The sequence below is a fragment of the Lepisosteus oculatus genome, chromosome 5, assembly GCF_040954835.1.
Source record: "Lepisosteus oculatus isolate fLepOcu1 chromosome 5, fLepOcu1.hap2, whole genome shotgun sequence".
NCBI classification, from domain to species: domain Eukaryota; kingdom Metazoa; phylum Chordata; class Actinopteri; order Semionotiformes; family Lepisosteidae; genus Lepisosteus; species Lepisosteus oculatus.
This window is the reverse complement of record NC_090700.1, coordinates 42,859,147-42,879,514: the sequence shown is the minus strand read 5'-3', so window position 1 is coordinate 42,879,514 and position 20,368 is coordinate 42,859,147. Positions and strand designations below refer to the sequence as shown.

General features: G+C 39.0%; 1 protein-coding gene across 2 annotated transcripts in view; it reads left to right on the top strand.

Annotated features, from left to right (window-relative positions):
* adamtsl3 (ADAMTS-like 3) overlaps window positions 1-20,368 on the top strand; it is a 164,824-nt gene that overhangs the window by 119,597 nt on the left and 24,859 nt on the right. For both annotated transcript variants that reach the window (XM_015343042.2, XM_015343041.2), the window contains exons 13-17: window positions 3,130-3,334; window positions 4,012-4,159; window positions 5,673-5,757; window positions 9,627-9,910; window positions 10,407-10,536. In XM_015343042.2, the coding sequence (XP_015198528.2) occupies window positions 3,130-3,334; window positions 4,012-4,159; window positions 5,673-5,757; window positions 9,627-9,910; window positions 10,407-10,536 (852 nt within the window). The remainder of the gene's footprint in view (window positions 1-3,129; window positions 3,335-4,011; window positions 4,160-5,672; window positions 5,758-9,626; window positions 9,911-10,406; window positions 10,537-20,368) is intronic.

The following is a 20,368-nucleotide window of genomic DNA, read 5'->3' as shown; positions in this document are numbered from 1 at the left end:
TAAAATGTCACTTGTGCATGCTGGTAAACAAGACATCATTGTAGCTTTATTCTTCCTTTCCAGTACTTTGTAGTTTGAAGTTTGATTTCTTGTAGCTTGATGGCCTTTTAGGCTGCAATACTTTCTTCATGGGATGTTTAAGTGGGCTCAAAGGGTATATTCACAGTAAGGCAGATTTATGTATTGGAAATAAAATACTGTTGGTAAAAAACGATCAGCAGAACTTATTTCCTTTAATAACTACAGTATGTAAACTCTGAAAACCCAGTACTAAAAAATAAATCTTAAACACTATAACATTAGTTGACACAATCACATTGGCAAATTGTTTTTTTCATACAAAATCACTATTAATCGAATGTTTACCATGTAAAAATCTGAAGAGTTCTCAAACAGAACTGTAGCAGAACTGGAAAGGAACAGTTGACCTCTCTTCAAGAATCATCACAGGGAAATTCAGAAGCATTTCATTAGAGCAAAAGGGGTGAGAATCCAAGGAACATCTACTGGAAAGATTTGAAGCTAAATGCTAGGAGTATTAGAAACAAAATGTTTGCAATAGAAGCAGAAACTGTCCTATTACCAAGATGGTGATGTAATTGGAATTGCAGAAACTTGGCTAATGGTGATGAAGACAGGACAGGAGAGGTGATACATCAAGAAGAATATGTAGGCAAAGGCAGTTAATCTAGAGGAATGAAAGGTCCTAGAACCTACAGTATGTAGTCAGACTGATACAAACATTACAAATGCTTCATGTTGGTAATATTCTACAGATAACCAATATTAATCTTAATATTAATTCAACATTGTATTGAAATTATGTGCAAGGATGAAATGGTTTCAGCGGGACTTAGACTTTCCTTGCAGAGGGATTGAGAAAAAAAAAGAAATGTTGGCAGTTGAAAATGAAATTGTAGGCAGGAGTAATGACTGTTTTCTTGCTCAGAAAATGAAGGTGAAAATACCATTAGGGATCATAGCGTGGCATGCTTGGAGGTACATTTGAAACTGTGCAGATAGAGTTCAAATCAAAAGGTTTAAAATTTAAGGAAATCGGATTATAAAGGAATGAGAGCTACAGAGCGGGGCTAGATGGATATCTTTTGGGACGGCCTAAATAGTATATGAAAGCCGTGGAGAATGGATGGCAACATTTTAAAGGCATTCAACTTCAAGTAGAGAACAGATTACTTCCAAGAGTAAGTAATTCAAATGTGACTCAAGCAGTGACCCAAATGGTTTTAAAAATCAATTAAGAAAAATAAGGAGGAAGTAAGCACTTCATAAAAACAGCTGCAAGATGGAATGCAGTTAAAGAATTGCAAGCATGGGAAAAAAAACCAAGAGAAAGAATAGAATATTTCAATGGGAGACTGAATTTTTTTTTTCAGTTGTGAGAGCAAAAGAATTGGAGAGCATGAAGTAAAATGTATCAATGGAAAACCCTAGATGATGAAAGGAAAATTACAGATGTATTAAATGAATATTCCACTTACTTTAGGTGTTTGCCAATGAAGAAATCAAAAACATGCTTCAAGATGAGGTACAGTAGGACAAAGTTCTACATTATATAGGACTAGCATAGATGAGGCAGAATAATTAATGTATGTGTACTAGAAGAACTTAATATTAACATATCTTCTGGGCCTGGTGGTTTTTTGTAAATTGTATTGAAGGAAACAAGAGATGCTATACGTGGGTCTCTAGTGAAACTTTTCGAACAGTCACTCAAGGCAATGTACTACCCATGAACTGGAAAATTGGTAATATGATAAGTCAATGAATCATATTTCTATTACATATGGGTTTATGTAATATTAGACCTGATCTAGAGGATTACTTCCTGTATATCAAAATAAGATTCTTGGAGATAGTTAACATGATTTTATAAATGGTAGATCTTAACTACATTTTTCATGAACAAGCAACAACAGTGAGAGATGCACACAAAGCACATGATATGGTACATTTAGATTTTCAGAATGGTTCTGATGCAGTTTTGCATTAAAAATCAGGCTTCAGGGTGTGCACATTAGGCTTATGGGCTTTCAAAATGTTGTGGTTTTACTTTGAGAGCTGGTTAATAGATAGAAAATAGAAATTATGGCTACGGGGTGAATTCAATTAGCAGAGTACCACAGGGATTTATATTAGGACCATACCGTTGCTTCTCCAAATTTAGGTCTATGATCTACATAAATATCTAATATGATATAGAGGTACCAAAGTAGTTTACAGACATAGTAGAAGCTCCAAGAATAAATTTTAAAAGTTCCAGGACTGAGCAAGAAAACTTGTAATGTTGACAGAAGTGCAGAATATTACATGTAGCTGGCAAAGGAATAAAGTATAGATACGTAAGGGGTAACACTGATCTTGAACAAGTTATTTCTGAAAAAGGTTTGGTATTTATATTGACATGTTATTTACATCTTCTAGACAATTGGGGAAAGCAATAAATATTTAAATCAAGGCGATTATGTGCTGAAAATGTACAGTATGATAGTAAGACCACATTTGGGATATTGTGTAAATTATTGGTCACCATGTAACAAAAAAGATATTGCCGCTGTGGAATCAGTCCAGAGAAGTGCAACTAGATACACTCTGGGGCTTAAGGGAATGTCCTATACTGACAGGCTAAAGGAGTTAAACCGTTTTACTCCTGTCTTTATTACTTTTGTACTTGAAGTTTCCGAGGGGACCTGATACAAATATTCAGAAAATCCTGAAAGGCTTTGACAAAGTCAACACAGCAGACTTCTTTAGGATGAACAGTGAAACACGATCCAGAGGGCACCTGTGGAAACTGCGTTGAATTATATTGTGCAGTTCAAACCAAGAACAGGAGGCACTTTATTTACTTCTGAGGGACCAGAGCGTCTGGAACAGCATTTATTTTAAGAAATGGCTGGATGTGATCCTTGGGTCACTTAGCTACTATCTTCTAAATGCTCTCATTGGGCTCTGTGGCCTCATCTCATTTGTAAACTTACCAAAGGAAAGCTGTTAGGGAGGTGTAGAGTACATCTTTGATGATGAAGCCATACATGCGAGATGTGAAGAGTATTTCGCTCTGAGGTGTGTTTGGAGTGTAAACCTGCCATGTGTTCTCTATTTCCCCAGCTGGGAACACAACCCCTGGACAGCGTGCTCGGTGTCGTGTGGAGGGGGCCACCAGGAGAGGAGCGTGGTGTGTGTTGAGGAATCCATGCACGGCCAGATATCCCAGGTGGAAGAGTGGAAGTGCACGTACTCGCCCAGACCCTCACTGAGGCAGACCTGCAACGTGTTTGACTGCCCCAAGTGGGTGGCTATGGAATGGTCCCAGGTGAGCTAAGATTTCCAGAGAGTTTCTGCTCTTCCTGGGAGGCCTGCTGTCACAAATCCCCCGGACGACTCCCAACGAACCCAGTCAGTGATTAAATAGAAATAAAATAAAATAGAAGTGGGAGTAATGTTGGGCAGGCAAAGAAAAGCAGAAGCTGGATGGACAGAAATATGAATTTTCCACAATGCGGTTCTACATTGTATTGTTATTACAAACAGATTTAAATGTATCTAGTGCTCTTGTGTTTTTTTCCCTCATGTAGCAGAGGGAAGTATTAAATTAACTTTAACTTCAAGTCACGTCTGAACAATGGTAATGTCTCCATTGGTCGGAATCCAAGTTGTGAGCACATTTAAATCCATTCTGTATAAACAAAAGGTTTTTGTAGGTTTAAGAGGAAGGACAGTTACTAACTCTGGGTTATATAGCCATGACAAACTGTAACATTTGTTTAGTTTTGACCAAATTCATTGGGCTCTTTCTAGCCATCTACGGTTTTATTATAATTTCTCCCAGTTTAATCTTTATGCCTCCAGCCTTCTTGACACTGTGGGGGTGGGAGTCTGTGAGAGGATGCACTTGAGTCTGTTGATTTATTGTGCATGAGAAATGGAGTCATGTTTATATCCTGAGGGTTGTCAGGGATATGGCATTGTAATTGCTTGTTAATTTTCCAGTGCACTGTTACCTGTGGCCGCGGCTTGCGTTACAGAGTGGTTCTGTGTATTGATCACCGTGGACAGCACACAGGAGGCTGTAACCCACAGCTCAAGCCCCATATCAAAGAAGACTGTGTGGTTCCTATCGCATGCTACAAACCCAGAGGTATGCTTTATAGTCAGCAGCGGCCGCTGGTCTTAATTGCGCAGAACGATCATATTATATTAAAAAAGACTGTGCATTCTGTATTGAGTGACTGAAATGCTAGACCTGTCATTAAGTGGTCTTTTGTGCTCCATCTGGGAACTCTGTACCCTCAGTGCATTTGAAGAAGATTGACACTTTCCTGGGTAGAAGGCTACAGTATAAGCACATGCCTCATCTGCAAAGAAGAAGGTGGTATCAGAAGGATGGAGAGGCTAATTCACATCTGAATAAAAAAATATTAGAAATTTAAAGTCACATGGACAGGTTATCATCTGTTTCCAATTCATGCAACAGTTACTGTACAATTCAGGCATCTTTTCATTCTCTCACCTTGACTTTAGATGCCTATAGGGTTTACTCTAAAAGTATGGATGACAGGCGATGCTAAGCAAGAGCCTGGCTCCCCAGACAACCGAGTGATGAGTCAAGTCTGAGAAACGCCAGAGCAAGAACAGCTCTTAAGGATGACAACAGTGGGTTATATGCACTCCGCCAGTTAAATGCAATCCTTCCTGAGCCTGATAGATTGTAATGTGGAAACTATCTAAAATTGCAGCCTGAAAAAAATCCAGGAGAGCACTAGAGTACAGTTATGGCTACCGAGAATAAATACAATAGCTTTCTGTGATTTTTGTTTCTGAAAGTTTTTCATGCTTATGCAAAACAAGTTGTTGCAAATGGTAAAAATCAGGCATGCAGTAATTTGTAGAGTTTGGAGGAAAAAAGAGGATGTCTTGCTTATCTGTAGCAGCCATTTTATTGATGTAACCCAAAATAATTTGTTGGCCTATCAATGTTGGTGGCTTACTCAGACCAGTAGGCTTTGCTGGGGTTTTAGAGCAGTTTTCTACTTTAGCCTCTGCCTATACCTCTTGCCAGCTAGCAAGATGAATTGCAGAGCAAAGGAACACTGAAGTACAGCCAGATTGCACAATGTGCACAGACATCAGAGAAAATATTGCTACTTCAGTGCCACTGACCGCTGTCTTGGGCCTCATAATGTGATTAATAATCCTGGGTGTTTTTTTACTGAAAGAACAAAAATCTTTTCAAAATATTATTTTCGGTTCAGTAACATAAGTAAGAACCAGCTTGTTTAATGTGTGGGGGAGCTCCTTGATGAATAAGATGTCCAGCTACCACAGAGAGGAGAGTCTGGTCTCTGGCTTCTGATTAGCAGTGAAGTAGGCTGTGATTTATATCCCTGCCAGTGGCTTACCATTTCTCCCTACCATTTCTTCTCTCTCTTGTAGAGACAAGGAAGGGAGTTTTCTGAGAAGAATCACAATTAACATACAATATATATTCTTTGACATGGATGTCATTAATCCGTTGGTGATCCCAGGTGAAAGGGTTAACTGTTTAATGGCACTGGGATGAACAAGCAGGAGCCAGTTAGGCTTCATAAGTGTTCCATCCCTGCATGACTCTGAGGGCTCAGATGAATGATTTATGCATTACACTCTTCCAGAAAAACTTCCTGTGGAAGCTAAACTGCCCTGGTTTAAACAAGCACAGGAACTGGAAGGACCCAGAGCTGCTTCAGAGGAGCCAACGTGAGTTCATATCCATTAATTTTCATCTGCTCCTTAAAGCAGCTTTTTTCTCATAACCAAGAAAAGCACCTCCTGCTTTCACCATCAGTAGAGATTGCTCCAGAGGTGTGTGAAAGAGAGAGCTTCATTGGAGACGTAGAAGTGGCCCGCGTGTTTTCTTTTGTATTCATATATCAACTTATCCCTTGTATTTGTGGATCCATTATAGTAAACCCGACACTCATTAAAAGCCACAGAATATCCTGAGGGTGTTTCGTCTATCCTTCTACGTAGAAACAAGTAACATATCTGATCTTTTGAAGAGCAATATCGCATTTTCTGCTGAGTGAAGAGGTTTGCATTTCATTTTATTGCTTCAGTCTTAAGGAACGCACTTGGATTTTCTTTACATCCCATTTTGTTCTATTAATAGAACTATCTTTTTTATGGTCTGAAATGATATTTTCATTAATGGTGGCCAAGGGATTGAAAGCAGCTCTGTTTTCAAACCCACAAAACGCATTCATGCCAGAATACTTCTGAATGATAAATACTCATGCCTTTGTGGTCTACCAAAGACAGATATCTTAGAAGCTCATAAAAAATAAGTGTTACAGGAATGCGGGGTAAGTGTATTTAAATGTTCACATAGGGAAAACATGGAGCATTCGCAGCTTGACTATTTTATACTTAACTATGACATTAAGTATGGTGTCATGATGATTAGTGCTACTGCCTCACAGCTCTTGGTCCCTGGGTTCTGGACTGGGGAACCTTTTGTGTATCCAGATGTGCACCCTATGATCCCAAGAGACAGTAATGTGGGATCTGGACTCATAACTGGAAGTTTGTGGGGTTCAGATCCCAGGTGGGGCACATTTAAACAATAAGCTTGTCTCAGATTGCTTTAGTATAAAGTTAGCTGCTTTTGAAAACAGTGTCAGAAAATAAATAAAATGGGGTTCAGGTGTTCTATCTGTTTGGAGTTTGAATGTTCCCCTTGTGTATGTGTGAGTTTCTTCCAGGTGCTTTAGTTTCTTCCCACAGTGCAGAGATACAGTATAACGGTTGATTGCTTGACTTGGGTTATTCTCTGATGTGAGTTTGTGTTTGAACTGGTGTTCCATCTAGGGTGTGCACGGTTATGAAATGGATGGATATAAATAAAATGCAGGCTCTGGGTTGCCTGGATTAAGCAGCCTTTGGATGAATGGATGTAATAATGAAGGTAGAGGGACTGTCAGTTTACATTTTTGGTTGTCCTGAGAAATTGTCTTAAATTATGGTCTCTTTTACTAAGTCTTTTTTTCAGTAATAGTACTCATTTGATTGATTCTAATAAAATAAGGTGAAATTAATATAAAGTGATATTTTCATATGAAAGAAATCTATCACTGTGCACTGACCCTTTTAATGCAGAGGGCATTTTTGCAAATGTACTCACTTTAGTTCCATACAGCAGTTCGTGCTTTCTGTTATTCCATTCAGATTTTTGCGCAGTTATGTCAGACTAATTTAATAATTCTGGTGGACAATTTCGTAGTAATTTTTATAAATCAAGTCTCACGCTACTGTGGTCAGTTCTGAGAACAGGACAGCTTTGACATCTCTTCCAATTCACTGTCTAAGTGCCTTTCAATCATTATGCAGCCATTACTTGTAGGAAAGGTGTCTGGTTTTTCACCAAGTGCGCTGAACTGCCAGCAAAAGTGGGCATAACAAGAGGAGGCAGCTTGGTTCTGAAACTGACATGCCTCTTCTCCATTTCAGAATGTCCTTTTCAAGTAAAGAATGAAGCACTGTACTCTGCTCATTATTAAAACCCAAACCCTGCTCAGACTCAACACTTCTTTAATTCTGGGTCCTTTAGATCCTGTAGCCACTTCCAAAGGCTTCACCCCTCAGTTTGTGCCATTTAGTTTACAGCTTTTGTTGATTGAATGAATTTGCTTTTGAAGATTGAATGAATCGTTAAAATAATGGAACAAATCACTAATATTTTCTGTGGTAACAAGTCACTTAGTGCACAATGTCTTTGGCTTCACTGAATTACTTAGACCTATTATTTATGCTGTTTTTATACATATTTACCAATGTTATGTGAGAGTACATTAAAGATCTTGACCTCCATTATGTTTAATGGTGTTTTTGTCAGTCACATTAAGCACTTTGATTCTGATATCATGACGCCTCTTCATATCACTGCCTCATTAGTCAAACCCTGACATGTTGTGTATGGGGGGAATTATGGGTCTCATGAAACTAAATCTCACAAGTGTAGGGATTATTTATAATAATCTGTACTGTAAAGTGCATGTTTACTTGTAGGGATATGTAGTTGGAGAGATTTAAATGCTTTGAAAGACATGGTACTCTTATGTTTGTAAAACAAATAAATGGGCTGTTTAATAGTTTCCTTTAATGCGCTGCAATTGGTACATTATACTGCAATTGTTAATAGCAGGAAAGGTTTATGGAGTTGCAGTGCACATTCACAGGAGTGAAGGGTGTATAGCGCATTACATTGCTTATAATTCATGATATTGATGTTGCTTGCCTGCTTGACAAGAAACAAGGATTTTCATACAGCATACTGTATGACTTGGTATATTTAGATTATGTCTAGAATACATCTGATATGGACTTTCATAAGAGGCATACATTTCAAATTAAGAGCTATAGGAAACCAAGATTATGTAGCACATGAATGAGAAGAATGTTTAACAAAGAGAAAACAATATGATGGTGTAAATGTTGGTGTGCCACAGGGATCTGTTTTAGGTTAGTTGCAAATTCTTAGCTTCTTAGAGTATATAGTTAGAAAGGTAGTTAAAGTTGGATAATACAGAACATTAAAAATGTACAAAATGTACAAACTGAGACAAGGGAAATAAAGAAATAGACACAATATCGGAGACTAGACAGACACTTGCCAAAGGAAAAGTGCAAAGTGATTTATTGTAGGCAAGGAACATACACTGTATGCTTTGCATGGGTGCTTCTGTGCTGCAGGAAGATAAATATGGAAGGGATCTGGTTGTTTGTGTAGATTCTACCATGTCCTCATGTGCCAAAGCACACAAAATGCTAAGTGCTAAATTCACAAACAATATTATAACAACGCACAGGAGAGATCTCACTTAGAATATTGGGTTCCGTTTTTGATCACCACAGCATCGTTGTTGTCATTTTCATTATTAGGTGAATACTGAATCGTTTCCCAGCTTGCCAAGAGTATGAGTGATTCGCTCAACTAAAATTCATATTATCATCACTTTTTTTTGCAGAACGAAGCCAAATGCTGAATGTTGTATTTGTTCCGATCAATATATGCTACAGTCATTATGCTGCAGATTGTACAAGACTTAATAACAATAGTTTTAACAAAAACATAGGTTTTAGTTCCAGGTTTTAGTGAGCTCTCCATTAACAGAGCCAATTTTCCAAACAAACCTTGACATCATTTCTTGAAAAGCTATAAACAAGCAGGAATAAATTCCTGACATAAAACATAAAATCCAACCATCTGTTAATCATTATTACTGCTTACGATTTCCTTTATCTGGAGCATTTTATTTTTTTATTCAAACAGGCATCCTAAGTTTACAATTTAATAAGCTAATAAATTGCTCAGGAGGTGTGCAAAAATATAATAAAGTTTGACGCATCTTTACTGGATTCTCACATCACATCTGCATCCAGAGCACACACTCACCCAATGTACTTGTCAAGTGTGGACTCCCTTTTCAGGGCTTCCAGTTGGATATAGAAGTATACAGTTTGGTGCTATCATGGCAATGGGGAGTCCTTCATTGCTGAACTGTTGGTCTGGCCTTCGCAGCAGCTGCAGGAGAATGATGTCAGCCAAGCGCCATGTTCTTCCTGTGCAGGTTCATACCCGGAGAGTGGTCTCCCTGCAGCTCCACCTGCGGTCATGGCCTCCAGACCCGGACAGTCAAGTGCCGAGTGCTGCTGTCTTTCTCGCAGACAGAGGTTGACCTGCCCGATGAGGAATGTGAGGAGGACAGGCCCATGTCCGAGAGGGGCTGTAACCTGGGACCCTGCAGTGGGGATCGCACTGTGTTTGAGCCCACGTTCCCCCACTATGACAGTGAGCAGCTGTACGACTGGGAGTATGATGGCTTCACGGCTTGCTCTGCCTCCTGTGCAAAGGGTAATCTGCTTTTACAGGAATCTGATAAGGACGAAGAACAAGCTCATCATGCATTGTGTCTGCAGCTGCTTGAAGACAGTGCTAGCTTTAGCCTTACCTTTTAATTGCAGCAGGAAGAGAAAGGGAGAATTTCACAACACAGTCTTTGTTTTGAGAAGCAGGAGTTGCAGTTTTAATATTTTTTTCACTCTGCTCTAGTATATTTGTTTCCTGTTGAAGTTTGTGTTTTGGGCAAGCAGATCTTTCAGGTGGCAAAATACATGAATTTAAGTTAAAAACCTGTTTCAGTTGCTGTGACCTTGTATAAACATGGACTGTTTTAGCTTGCCCAGTACTGCTGAATAAGAATCTGTAAAATTACTTTCTCGAAGCAACAAGCATCTAAGCAGCCCTTAGCTCTGGGATTTTAAAGTCTTAAATATCAGGTCTGCAGCATGTCATCTGTTTTTGTAATCCTTGTTCTGTTTCCATGTTTCCACCTTTTCTTTATTGACAGGAAACCAAGAGGCTGTTGTAGTGTGTCTTAACAAGCAGAGAGGAGAGGTGGCAGCTGATCACCTCTGTGACGACTCCAGCCGTCCTCCTCTAATGGTCAGACTCTGCAACCTCGGACCGTGCCCCCCCAGGTAAAAACAAACTATTTAACCATCAAGCAAGCCTGGGAGATCGGTTTGCTAAGCAAATGGAGTGTTTATTAATTAATTCTTCACAAGTTATACGGTCCTTTTCATGTCCTAAAGTCGCATGTCCTTATAGTCTGGTCTAAACACATATCAACCACTTAAATTGACTTCCATCTTACTTCACAAAAAAATACAATATATCCAGCCAGGATTTATAAACAATGCTAGTGCTATGTGCAAACCTATAGCTGCTATTATATAATTATATAATTATATATTATTTATAACTATAACTATAATTCATGTAGATTTATAATTCTCTATTGTATATTTGGAGCATAATAACCTAATATCTTCTGTGCAGTATACTGTATAACATAAAACCTATTTTTTATTTCTGTAATCCATAATAGTACATAATAGCACATACTGTATACTTAATTTACCTATGTCTAGACTTTTAAGACACATATTATGTATTACTTTAAAAACTGAATGCAAAAAGAAGATTCAGAATCAGACAGCTATAACATGCTACAGTATATCTTTGTAAAAAGGAGATTGCTAGGGTTGTAGTGATAATGCACAGAGATAGCAGCTCGTTTACAGATTTTCCACCAACCCAAATAATCTGTGTCACTTTCCAAAATAAGCATAAACACTCTCTGTTCCCTGTGCTGTGTTTTTGTTTAATTATGGGGATTATTAGATGAGGAAGGAAAGATTACCAAGAACTTGTATTACCAAAACTGCTTTGAAAGGTAACAAGGTTCATTGTTGACTCAGTGAGTCTCTCTTTAATGCAATATAAATTGAAAAGAAAAAAAAGGGCTGAAACATCAAACAAACACATACTGTAAACCAAAAGCCAATAATGTTAAGATAAAATCAGCCAGCAAGCCTAAAGTACCATAACAGAGTATAGAATTAGTGAAAGTAATTTGTAACATACACTAGGAACAGGTGTTTCTAATAGTACATGCCAGCTTTCAAACCTTTGTAGCTCAATATGTAGGCATTTCATGTTTTAGAAATATATACATTTTCAGAAATGTTTCCATGTGTACAAAATATTATAATTAAAAACTCTATTCGAGATTCAACGATTTATTTGTATTCCTTAGGTAACATGCTAAAGTAAAAATAGACCAATTATTCTTGAGAATTAGTTAATGGTTGAAACATTGTTTCTTCTCAAATGTGGACTGCCTACCCTACTGCAGAAGGAAAGAAACAGGGAATTCCAAAACTATTGCAGTGGCCACATCGTAGTCCATAGCCTTTTCGACTGAAAGGCACACAGAGTAAAATACTCTTTTTCCTAGCTGTTGATGTCAATAAATCAAGCACTTAAAGAAATTCCCATGTTTCTGAATGGTGTGCTAATAATTTTCAGTGATAAAAAAGGATTTATATGACCCCCCTGAAACCCTGTGTTCCTCTCTGCACAGTCTTAAACAGCTCGGTGATGAGAGCGCTCTTGGGAAGTAACTTCACTCATACTGTGTACTGTAAGGTATCTGTTTTAGCTGTCGCCTCATTTACACAGCAGCAAGACCGTACAGTAAGGAAATGGGAGAAAGGACATGAGAGGAGGCTGTTCTGCTCACGCAGTCCATTTGATAAGCTAGTAGTTAAGGATGGAAATTGGCTTCGATAACATGGCGGGTAAAGAAATCCTCTTCTGTCCTCAATTTTAAATAGAAGACTCTTCACCTTTTATTCTTCAGCTCTTTGTGAATTAATTTTATCAAACACCAGTGATCAGATAAATTAGTACAGGTCCTTTACATGCATTACTAAGTTCAGAAAAGAGCGCAGATTTTCTCTAGAGAGTAGTTCCTCGGCTTGCTTTTCAGCCACATCTATATTTTTACTCTACTGTACTTATCATCTTTACAGCCCTGTTAGAAGAACAGTTCATTTGATACTGTTGTACATTACTGTTAAATTCAGGCATATATGTCTTGCAGTAAAATACAACCCTATAGTTGCAAAACACTGGAGGTTAGGATGGTTCTCAGAATCTGCCGTTAACCCAGAGTAGACTTCTGCTCTGTAAGACTCCCACTTTTGGGTTATGAGGTGCAGTTGTTAGCATGGCTGCCTTGTGCAATGGTGCCCTGTGCTGTATGTGCCATGTTTATGTGGGTTTCCTCTAGATGCTCTGGTTTCCTCCCACAGTCTAAAGACATACTGGTAGGTTAATAAGCTTCAGACGAGATTGGCCCTGATGTGAGTGTGTACATGTCTACCTGCCCTGTGATGGACCGGCGTCCTGTCCAGGGTGTATCCTGCCTTGTACCTGCTGCTTGCCAGGAGATGCTCTGGCTCTCCAGTAACTTGGACAAAGTGCTTGAAAAAATAGTGGTGAAAAAACTTCAACAACAAAAGAAACTGTCATTTTGCTCTTTAGCTTCTTACTCCATTACACCAATGCCAGCAAATGCATTGGACCTCAAAATACGACCCATATCAGTCAATTGTTTTTATTTTAGCCAAATAGGCTATATTGTTAGACCTGTTACTATTAGTGATGCGATTGGAAAAGCCAAGACTATAGAAGGTCAATGTGGATCTTTTTGAGGGGGTGTCAAGTGTATTGTTTAAAACTAACCAACCATAAAGTACTTTCCTCATTCCATTCCACAATATTTCAGCTGTGAAGCCATGAAGTAATATAAGGTCATAAATTTGGAATCAACCCTTTAATAAAGACAACCAAAGGCATAAACCAGAAGAAAATAATTCCTGTCAAATAAGAATATGATGCTGTCTCCACAGTAATTCTGTACCACTGTTGTGTGCTTTGGTGGCTCTGTGGCCATTTTATGATCTAATGTGGTAAACAAACTCAAAATGCATCAACTCCCATTTCTTTTCCACAGTTGGAGTATTGGGTTTCGAATGTGGAACTCCAGAATCATTGTTACAATCCTTACATGCATTTAAAGCCTTGTAAAAAGAATTATGATTAATACTGGTCTTTATTCATTCTGACTTTATTAGCTCTTTCCATTTTTTTATTCAGCCAAGAAATTAAGTCTACAAAGTATACATGAAAAATGTAAATGTGAGCATGTGGAAATCCTCTTGTAGTCAGTATACAGTATTTTATAACCCTGCAGTCTCCTGCTCTTTCTTTACTACTACAGACTGAAGAAACTGCTTAGTAGGTTTGTTAGTAGCTTAGTGTTAGAGTATTTTCCAGTTAAGTTCCTTCACAAATGGATGGATGACCCAATTCCCACTTTTTTGCTCTTCATTGAGTGTTCTAGGAGATAACGGAAGTGTGGAGTCATCACAATAGAGAACATGTGCCTCGGTTTTACCTTTTACCAATAAAATTAATATTTTTCAAAAGTCTCCTGCATAGTTAAAACTCTACATCATTCTGTCAACAGCAATAGGGAATACCGGATTGCTTTCTCAAGGGTTGATGAGATGGAAAACTTGGCTTCATGTTACCAATGGAAGTATTAACCAGCTGGGGTTGAGCCGCAGAATTTTCCACCTTCAATAGGTCACACTTTGTGCTTCCAAGCAGGGTGTGGAGACATTGCTTATGTATGGCTCTTTTCAGATCAATAGCTCTGCTTGCACAATGTGCAAAGGGAAGTGTTCTAAAATCTCAGTACTGAAATTGACTTTGGGGATAAATGTAATGTCGCACTTTTACTATAGTTTGTACTGCGGAATGCAGTGGTCAGGGGATGTTGCTCTAATCTGTCCCAGACACATTGAATGCCTATGGGACTTGTACTACCCTCCTAGTGGAATATTTAACTCAGAGGTGGAGGCCAGAGACCTCTTTAAATAGCCTTAGAGCAGCTGAAGGGGATGTTCTGCTGACACTAAAAAACAGAAACATTTGTGCCAAGGACAACATGCCATAAGGAGATAGAAAGTATTTAGATAAGACATTTACGGCTCAGTAAATATATGCATTGGTATGATTTATAAACTGTAGAATTATACTCCGTAGACTAGATGTCTTAATCTTTTAAGATATAACTTTTTAGTTCAGAGTAACCTTCAGTTGCAGAGACTGCTACATATGAGATGTTTTATTATTAAATAGATAATAGCTAACTCTTCACATTTGATGCATGAGGTTTTAATTTACTACAGAATATCTTCTTTGCCATAATTTTTAATTGAAGGGCAAACTAGAAATAAATCAGTAATAGAGTTTTGAGTGGAGATTAATTTTATTTGGATCCTTCATCCATATACAGATACCAGCTGTCCATGCTTTTTTCCCAGTATTCCATTCTTTGTACACTTATTCACATCACCTGCAATGCCCCTTCTCACTGTGCAGTATGTCCCTACACCTCCTCTCTTTCTCCCTTACACCTGAAGAAGACCAACTGTTGTTTTTTCTTTTTATTTGCCATCGTGAAGTAACTTAAATGGTAATGTTAATGGTTCCCTTTGGCTTTGAAGACGTAGGGCATATTGTAATACAGAGGGAATACAGCAGCAGATTCCTATTTTGCGGCTTTTAGGAGCAAAATGACCAACAGAAGTGTCTTCTTGCTACCATTTAGCAGATTAGCGCATCTTGCTGGCAGATAGCTTTTTTCCTTCTGTTTTGTTTTGAGCTCCTCATTGGCTCTCTTTTCTGTTGTCCTCAGATTTTATTTGGGTTTAGCACTTGCTTCGTATGGCTTTGAAAAAAAATCTCTTCCTTCTTTTATTTCTGAGAGGCATGGCCGTCCGCTCTGTGCTGTTTGCCTAAGCTTGGTGCTGGCGCCACTTTTCTTCCTTCCTGCCTGGTTTATCATCCAGGTTTTTAGAAGAAGACTCCAAAGAGGCTAGGAGACATCAGACTGGAGATACATGTGTGCTGGGCTGTACTACATTTCCCACTACAACACTTCCTTTTGTCTGTTTTTTGTCTTCCCTGAGCATATACAGGAGCTCCATGCCTCAGCGTGACTTAGTGTTAGCAGGAGTCTCTCATCTCATGCAGGCTAGAATCCTGGACAGGGAAAGGGGACCTCTGTTTGAAATCCCTATCACTTTGGGGTTTGAGCTAGGAAGGATGCTTTTGCAGTCACAGGTCACAGAGGAGAGGAGGCCTCTCAGCAATTGGGAGTGAAGGGAGAAATTCACTCTCTCGCCCTGGAGATTGACTTGCGATTCACAGAGGTTGAGCTCCTGCACTCGTCGGATGGCTTTGACAGAATACTTCCTGGTGCCCCAGAAATGTAAAGACTCTCCTCTACAGTTACTAACTCTGAAAAATCTTCAATTTATCTTAAAATAAACTCCTCAGAAGGGTCCATTTCAAGAGGCTCACACACAAGCACATTCTCTATCTGGCCTTGGAGACTGTGAGACGTCGCTATGGTGGATAGCTTAGTGGATGGTGGATGCTTATTTTCACTTCCCGGTTCACCATCTTCACAGGATGTACCTTTGGTTCACCTTCCAGGATAAAGCCTAGGACTGTTGTGTGCTTTCTTTTGCTTAATCCTCTGCTGTAATCATGTTTTCCAAGAGTATGGATGATGCCCTCTCTCCCCTGACAGTTGAAGGGGTGCGAGTGGCTGTTTTTTTTTGTAGGCCATCCAGAAAGCTGGTTGTTTTACACAGCTCTTATTACAAGCCAGGTGAGTCAAATTGGAGAGGAGCTCCCTAGTGCTAGACTCCTGCAGTGAGAGCTTCCCTGTCTTTGAACAGGATCACCTCTCTGTCTGCATATCTCACCTACTGCAAACTGGGGAGGATTCTCTGATCGAGGTTACTGAGTCCAAGTGAGGTTGTTGCTTATGGCTGCTGCAAGTGTGGTTAAATGCCTTTGCTGCTGGATTGCATCCAGTTTGTAACAGACACTGGTGGTGTCACACATTTTCTGGGAAGCTCTCTGCTTGTGGAGAACCCCACAGATTTCTCCCTCAGTGTTTCCCTAGGGTGCAAATCCTGCAAGGAAGGAACATGGGTTGGGGTGTGGTTTGGAACAGGGGAAGTGTACACATCCTTTGGACTGTCTGTGCACATGTTTTGGAGTTCAGAGCCAAGCACGTTATCCAAGATTATGAGCTCCAGCACTTGTGGGATAGTCTTTACTCAGATTACTTCCTTGTGCCAAAAAGGAAGACAGACCCTGCCATACCCTAAACCTGAGACGTCTTAAGAAGATTGTCAGAGTACTGCATTATAAGATGATCAGGCAGAAGCCTTTTTTCAGTCCATCTAGCTAAGTCTCTACTTTGGTTTTCTGTCAAGTCAAGTATTCAATACAATATCTTGTTAGTGACTTTCAAGGCTCTAAACAATCTGGCTCCATCATAAATCTCTGATCTCCTTCATGTACACACTCCCCACTGTGGGCTCCATTCTGTTGAGACTGGTCCTCTACTCACTGTCCCCAGGACAATCACAGACTTGTGGTGACCGTGCCTTGTCTGTCGCTGCTCCTGTTGTGGTATGACCTTCCTCAGACCTTATGAGAGATAGCTTCTTTAACTCTCTTCAAATCTAAACTTAAAACTTACCTTTTTACCAAGGCCTGATTGCCTACATCTGTAAAAACCTGTATGCTCTTGTTTTTTTTTCTTCATTAACTTTTATTGTACTTTTCTTGTCTTTTTCTTTATTCATGATGAACAGTGTCCTTGGGTTTGGAAAGGTGCTTTATGAATAAAAATTATTAGTAGTAGTAGCAGTTGACTGGTTCACTGAAAGATGCTGATTTTCACATTCCCGTCTGCTCACAACACAGGAAGTTTTCCTTCCATGACAAAGTCTAAGATGTTGCTTGTTCCTCCTTCTACTGTCCCTCTCTCACATATCTTTTTGAGTAAATGGATGTGCAATCTGAGAATTGCCCAGAGAAGTGGCTGTCTCTTGATACAGATCACCCCAATCCATTTGCCTCTCTTATCACACACCTCTCTCACAACAAGTTGGGTTTGTTTGTCATGCTGTGTCAGATAGTGGTTTGGATTATAGACTCTGTTATGCCATCACTCTCCTGCATGGCTTGTTCGTATTCATATTCAAATTCAAAGAGCTTTATTCACATAACCAATGAATTATAGTGTTGCCAGAACAGAAACAATTAACAAAACAGACATTTACAGTGTACAGACCTGCAGATATTCACAGTACAAATATTTACAGTGCATGCATCCCATAAACCATAAAACATTATTGTGAGACAGGCTTACTCTCTGTTCTTCAGGCTGTGATAGGAGATCTCATACTGGACTGCCAGTTTTGCTGATTTTCCTCCCCCAATAGCGGTTCTGATTCTGGCAGGTGTGGGAATTCTATGATTAGATTTGTTATTTTAGGGAAGAATGTTTGTCTAATCTCAGAGAACTTCTCACAGTGTAGCAGAAAGTGCATCTCTGTCTCCATTTCTCCCTGCTGGCAACAGCCTGTCCTTTCTGTGCAGCCACTTTCTATGGCCGCACTATGGTCAACAAGCTTGTACTTTGTCAAGGTGTTTCTCTTTGCTGTTATTTGTCCCGGTCAGATACTTAATATTGTTTTCACTTTTGTGTTGTTTTTGTGTGTGTATTCCAGTGGGTAATGTAGTGTTGTTTAGTTTTGCTGTAATTTTGGTTGACTGTGATTTGTGTTGTTTTAGTTTTGCTGTCCTGAGATTGGCAAGGGCTAGCTGGCTAAGGGAGGTGGCAATGCTCTCTCCTTTGGTTTATGTTTTTCACTGCATGTGGAGAATGTTTTACAGAAGTTTGTGTGCTGGACTTCTACAGGATGGTGTTTGCCCCATTAGTCTAATCTCGGTTTTTGTTTGGACCCCACACTTCATTGCTTCATAGGTCAATGAGTAGGGTTACATTTTCCCTGAGATCTGGCTTCCTTCTGGAAAAAGAAATTGTCCATATTGTCAGTACCCAGGTCTGACACTACTGCTCCAGCAATCACAGGCTCTGCAGCAGCCCCTGTTCAGTTGTGTAGAGTGACGCCAGGTGCTGCAGACTATTTAACAGTACTAGCTCATCAATATAGATATTGAACAGTGCTGGGCTCAGGTTGCAGCCCTGTCTCACCACACAATCCAGAGTTAAAAATTCAGTTATTTTGTTTTCGATTTTCAATGTGAACCTGTTCTCTTAATACACTAACTTTACCTCCTACACCATTTCAAAGATATTTGGTAAAAGCCCTTTGTGCCAAATTGAATCAAATGTTTTTTTTAAATTAGTAATATGGGCTATTTTTTGTCTGTCCTTTTTTGGTGCACATGTTTATATATAAGTGTGTGTAAGGTGTAAATGTGATCAGATGTGTGGCAGTTTGTTAGCAAGCCAATCTGGTCTGGACACTGTTAGGTGAGGAAGGCCAGAATTCAAGCATTCATGACACTACAGAATGCAATACCTTCCCCAGATTACTGTTTACACAGGGTCAAGTCTGTCTTCTCCACTTTTATAGATCAGTCTTTGATTCCAGAACTCAGGGAAACATCTGACTCTCAGTTTGAGATTGAAGGCTTGCTGCAACTTTGAGGTGCTTTATTTCAGTATCTCATTGTTGACTCCATCTTGGCCACAGGCCTTTTGTGGCTTATCCTCTTGTCGGTGTAAAGGATCCAGCTTCCACCTCTGAGGCAGTATTTGGAATGCGTGAGTTTATTAGCCACTTATGGATTGCTAGTGATCTCTTCCATGGCAGCAGGATTACAGGAGTAACCCAATGAAATAATTTTAGCAGAGCCATCATTAATTTCTCAGTGTTCTCTCACAGTTCTTTTCTTAGTGGTTAAAAAAAAACCTTTCAGGAGGTTGAAAGGGACTGATACTAAATTACATCTGTAGCAAAGTCTTCTTTGAAGAGATTGATTCTTCGATAGGTGCAGCAAGAAGTTTGGGAACTGATTTGCTTTAGGGTGTGGTTCTGTGTCAGGATGAGTGGAGGCTTTGTAAAATGAGGATGTAGGTTTCCTGTTTTTACATGGAACTGGCATTGTTTTATCTTTCTGTTGAAACCACAACAACAAAAGAAACTTGTGTCATATTGCTCTTTAGCTTGTTGCACCATTACATTAATGCCAGTAAATGCATTGGACTTTATCTGCATATCAGTAAATTGTTTTTGAATTTCAAATAGGCTATATTTATAACTCTTACTATTACTATGCAATTGCAAAACCTGAGACTATAGGAGGTCAATATGGATCTTTATGAGTGGGTGTCAGCTGCATTGTTTAAAACTAACCAACCATAAAGTACTTTCCTCATTCCATTCCACAATATTCCATCTGTGAAGCTATGAAATAATCTTAGGTCATAAATTTGATATTACATTTAATAAAGACAACCAAAGGCATAAATCAGAAGAAAATAATTCCTCTCAAATAAGAATATGATGCTGTCTCCACTGTAATTCTGTACCACTGTTGTGTGCTTTGGTGGCTCTGTGGCCATTTTATGATCTAATATGGTAAACAAACTCAAAATGTATCAACTCCCGTTTCTTTTCCACAGTTGGAGTATTGGGTTTTGAATGTGGAACTCCAGAATCATTGTTATAATCCTTACATGCATTTAAAGCCTTGTAAAAAGAATTATGATTAATACTGGTCTTTATTCATTCTGACTTTTTTAATTAGCTCCATTTTTAATTCAGCCAGGAAATTAAAAGTCTCCAAAATATCTAAGAAAAATTAAATGTGAGCATGTGGAAATGTTCTTGTAGTCAATATACGCCATTTTATAATCCCACAGTCTCCTGCTCTTTCTTTAGTACTACAAACTAAATAAGCTGCTTAGCAGATTTGATATTAGCTCAGTGTTAGAGTATTTGCCATTTGAGAACCTTCATAAAGCTTTGGAAGAGATAAATACAACTTAAG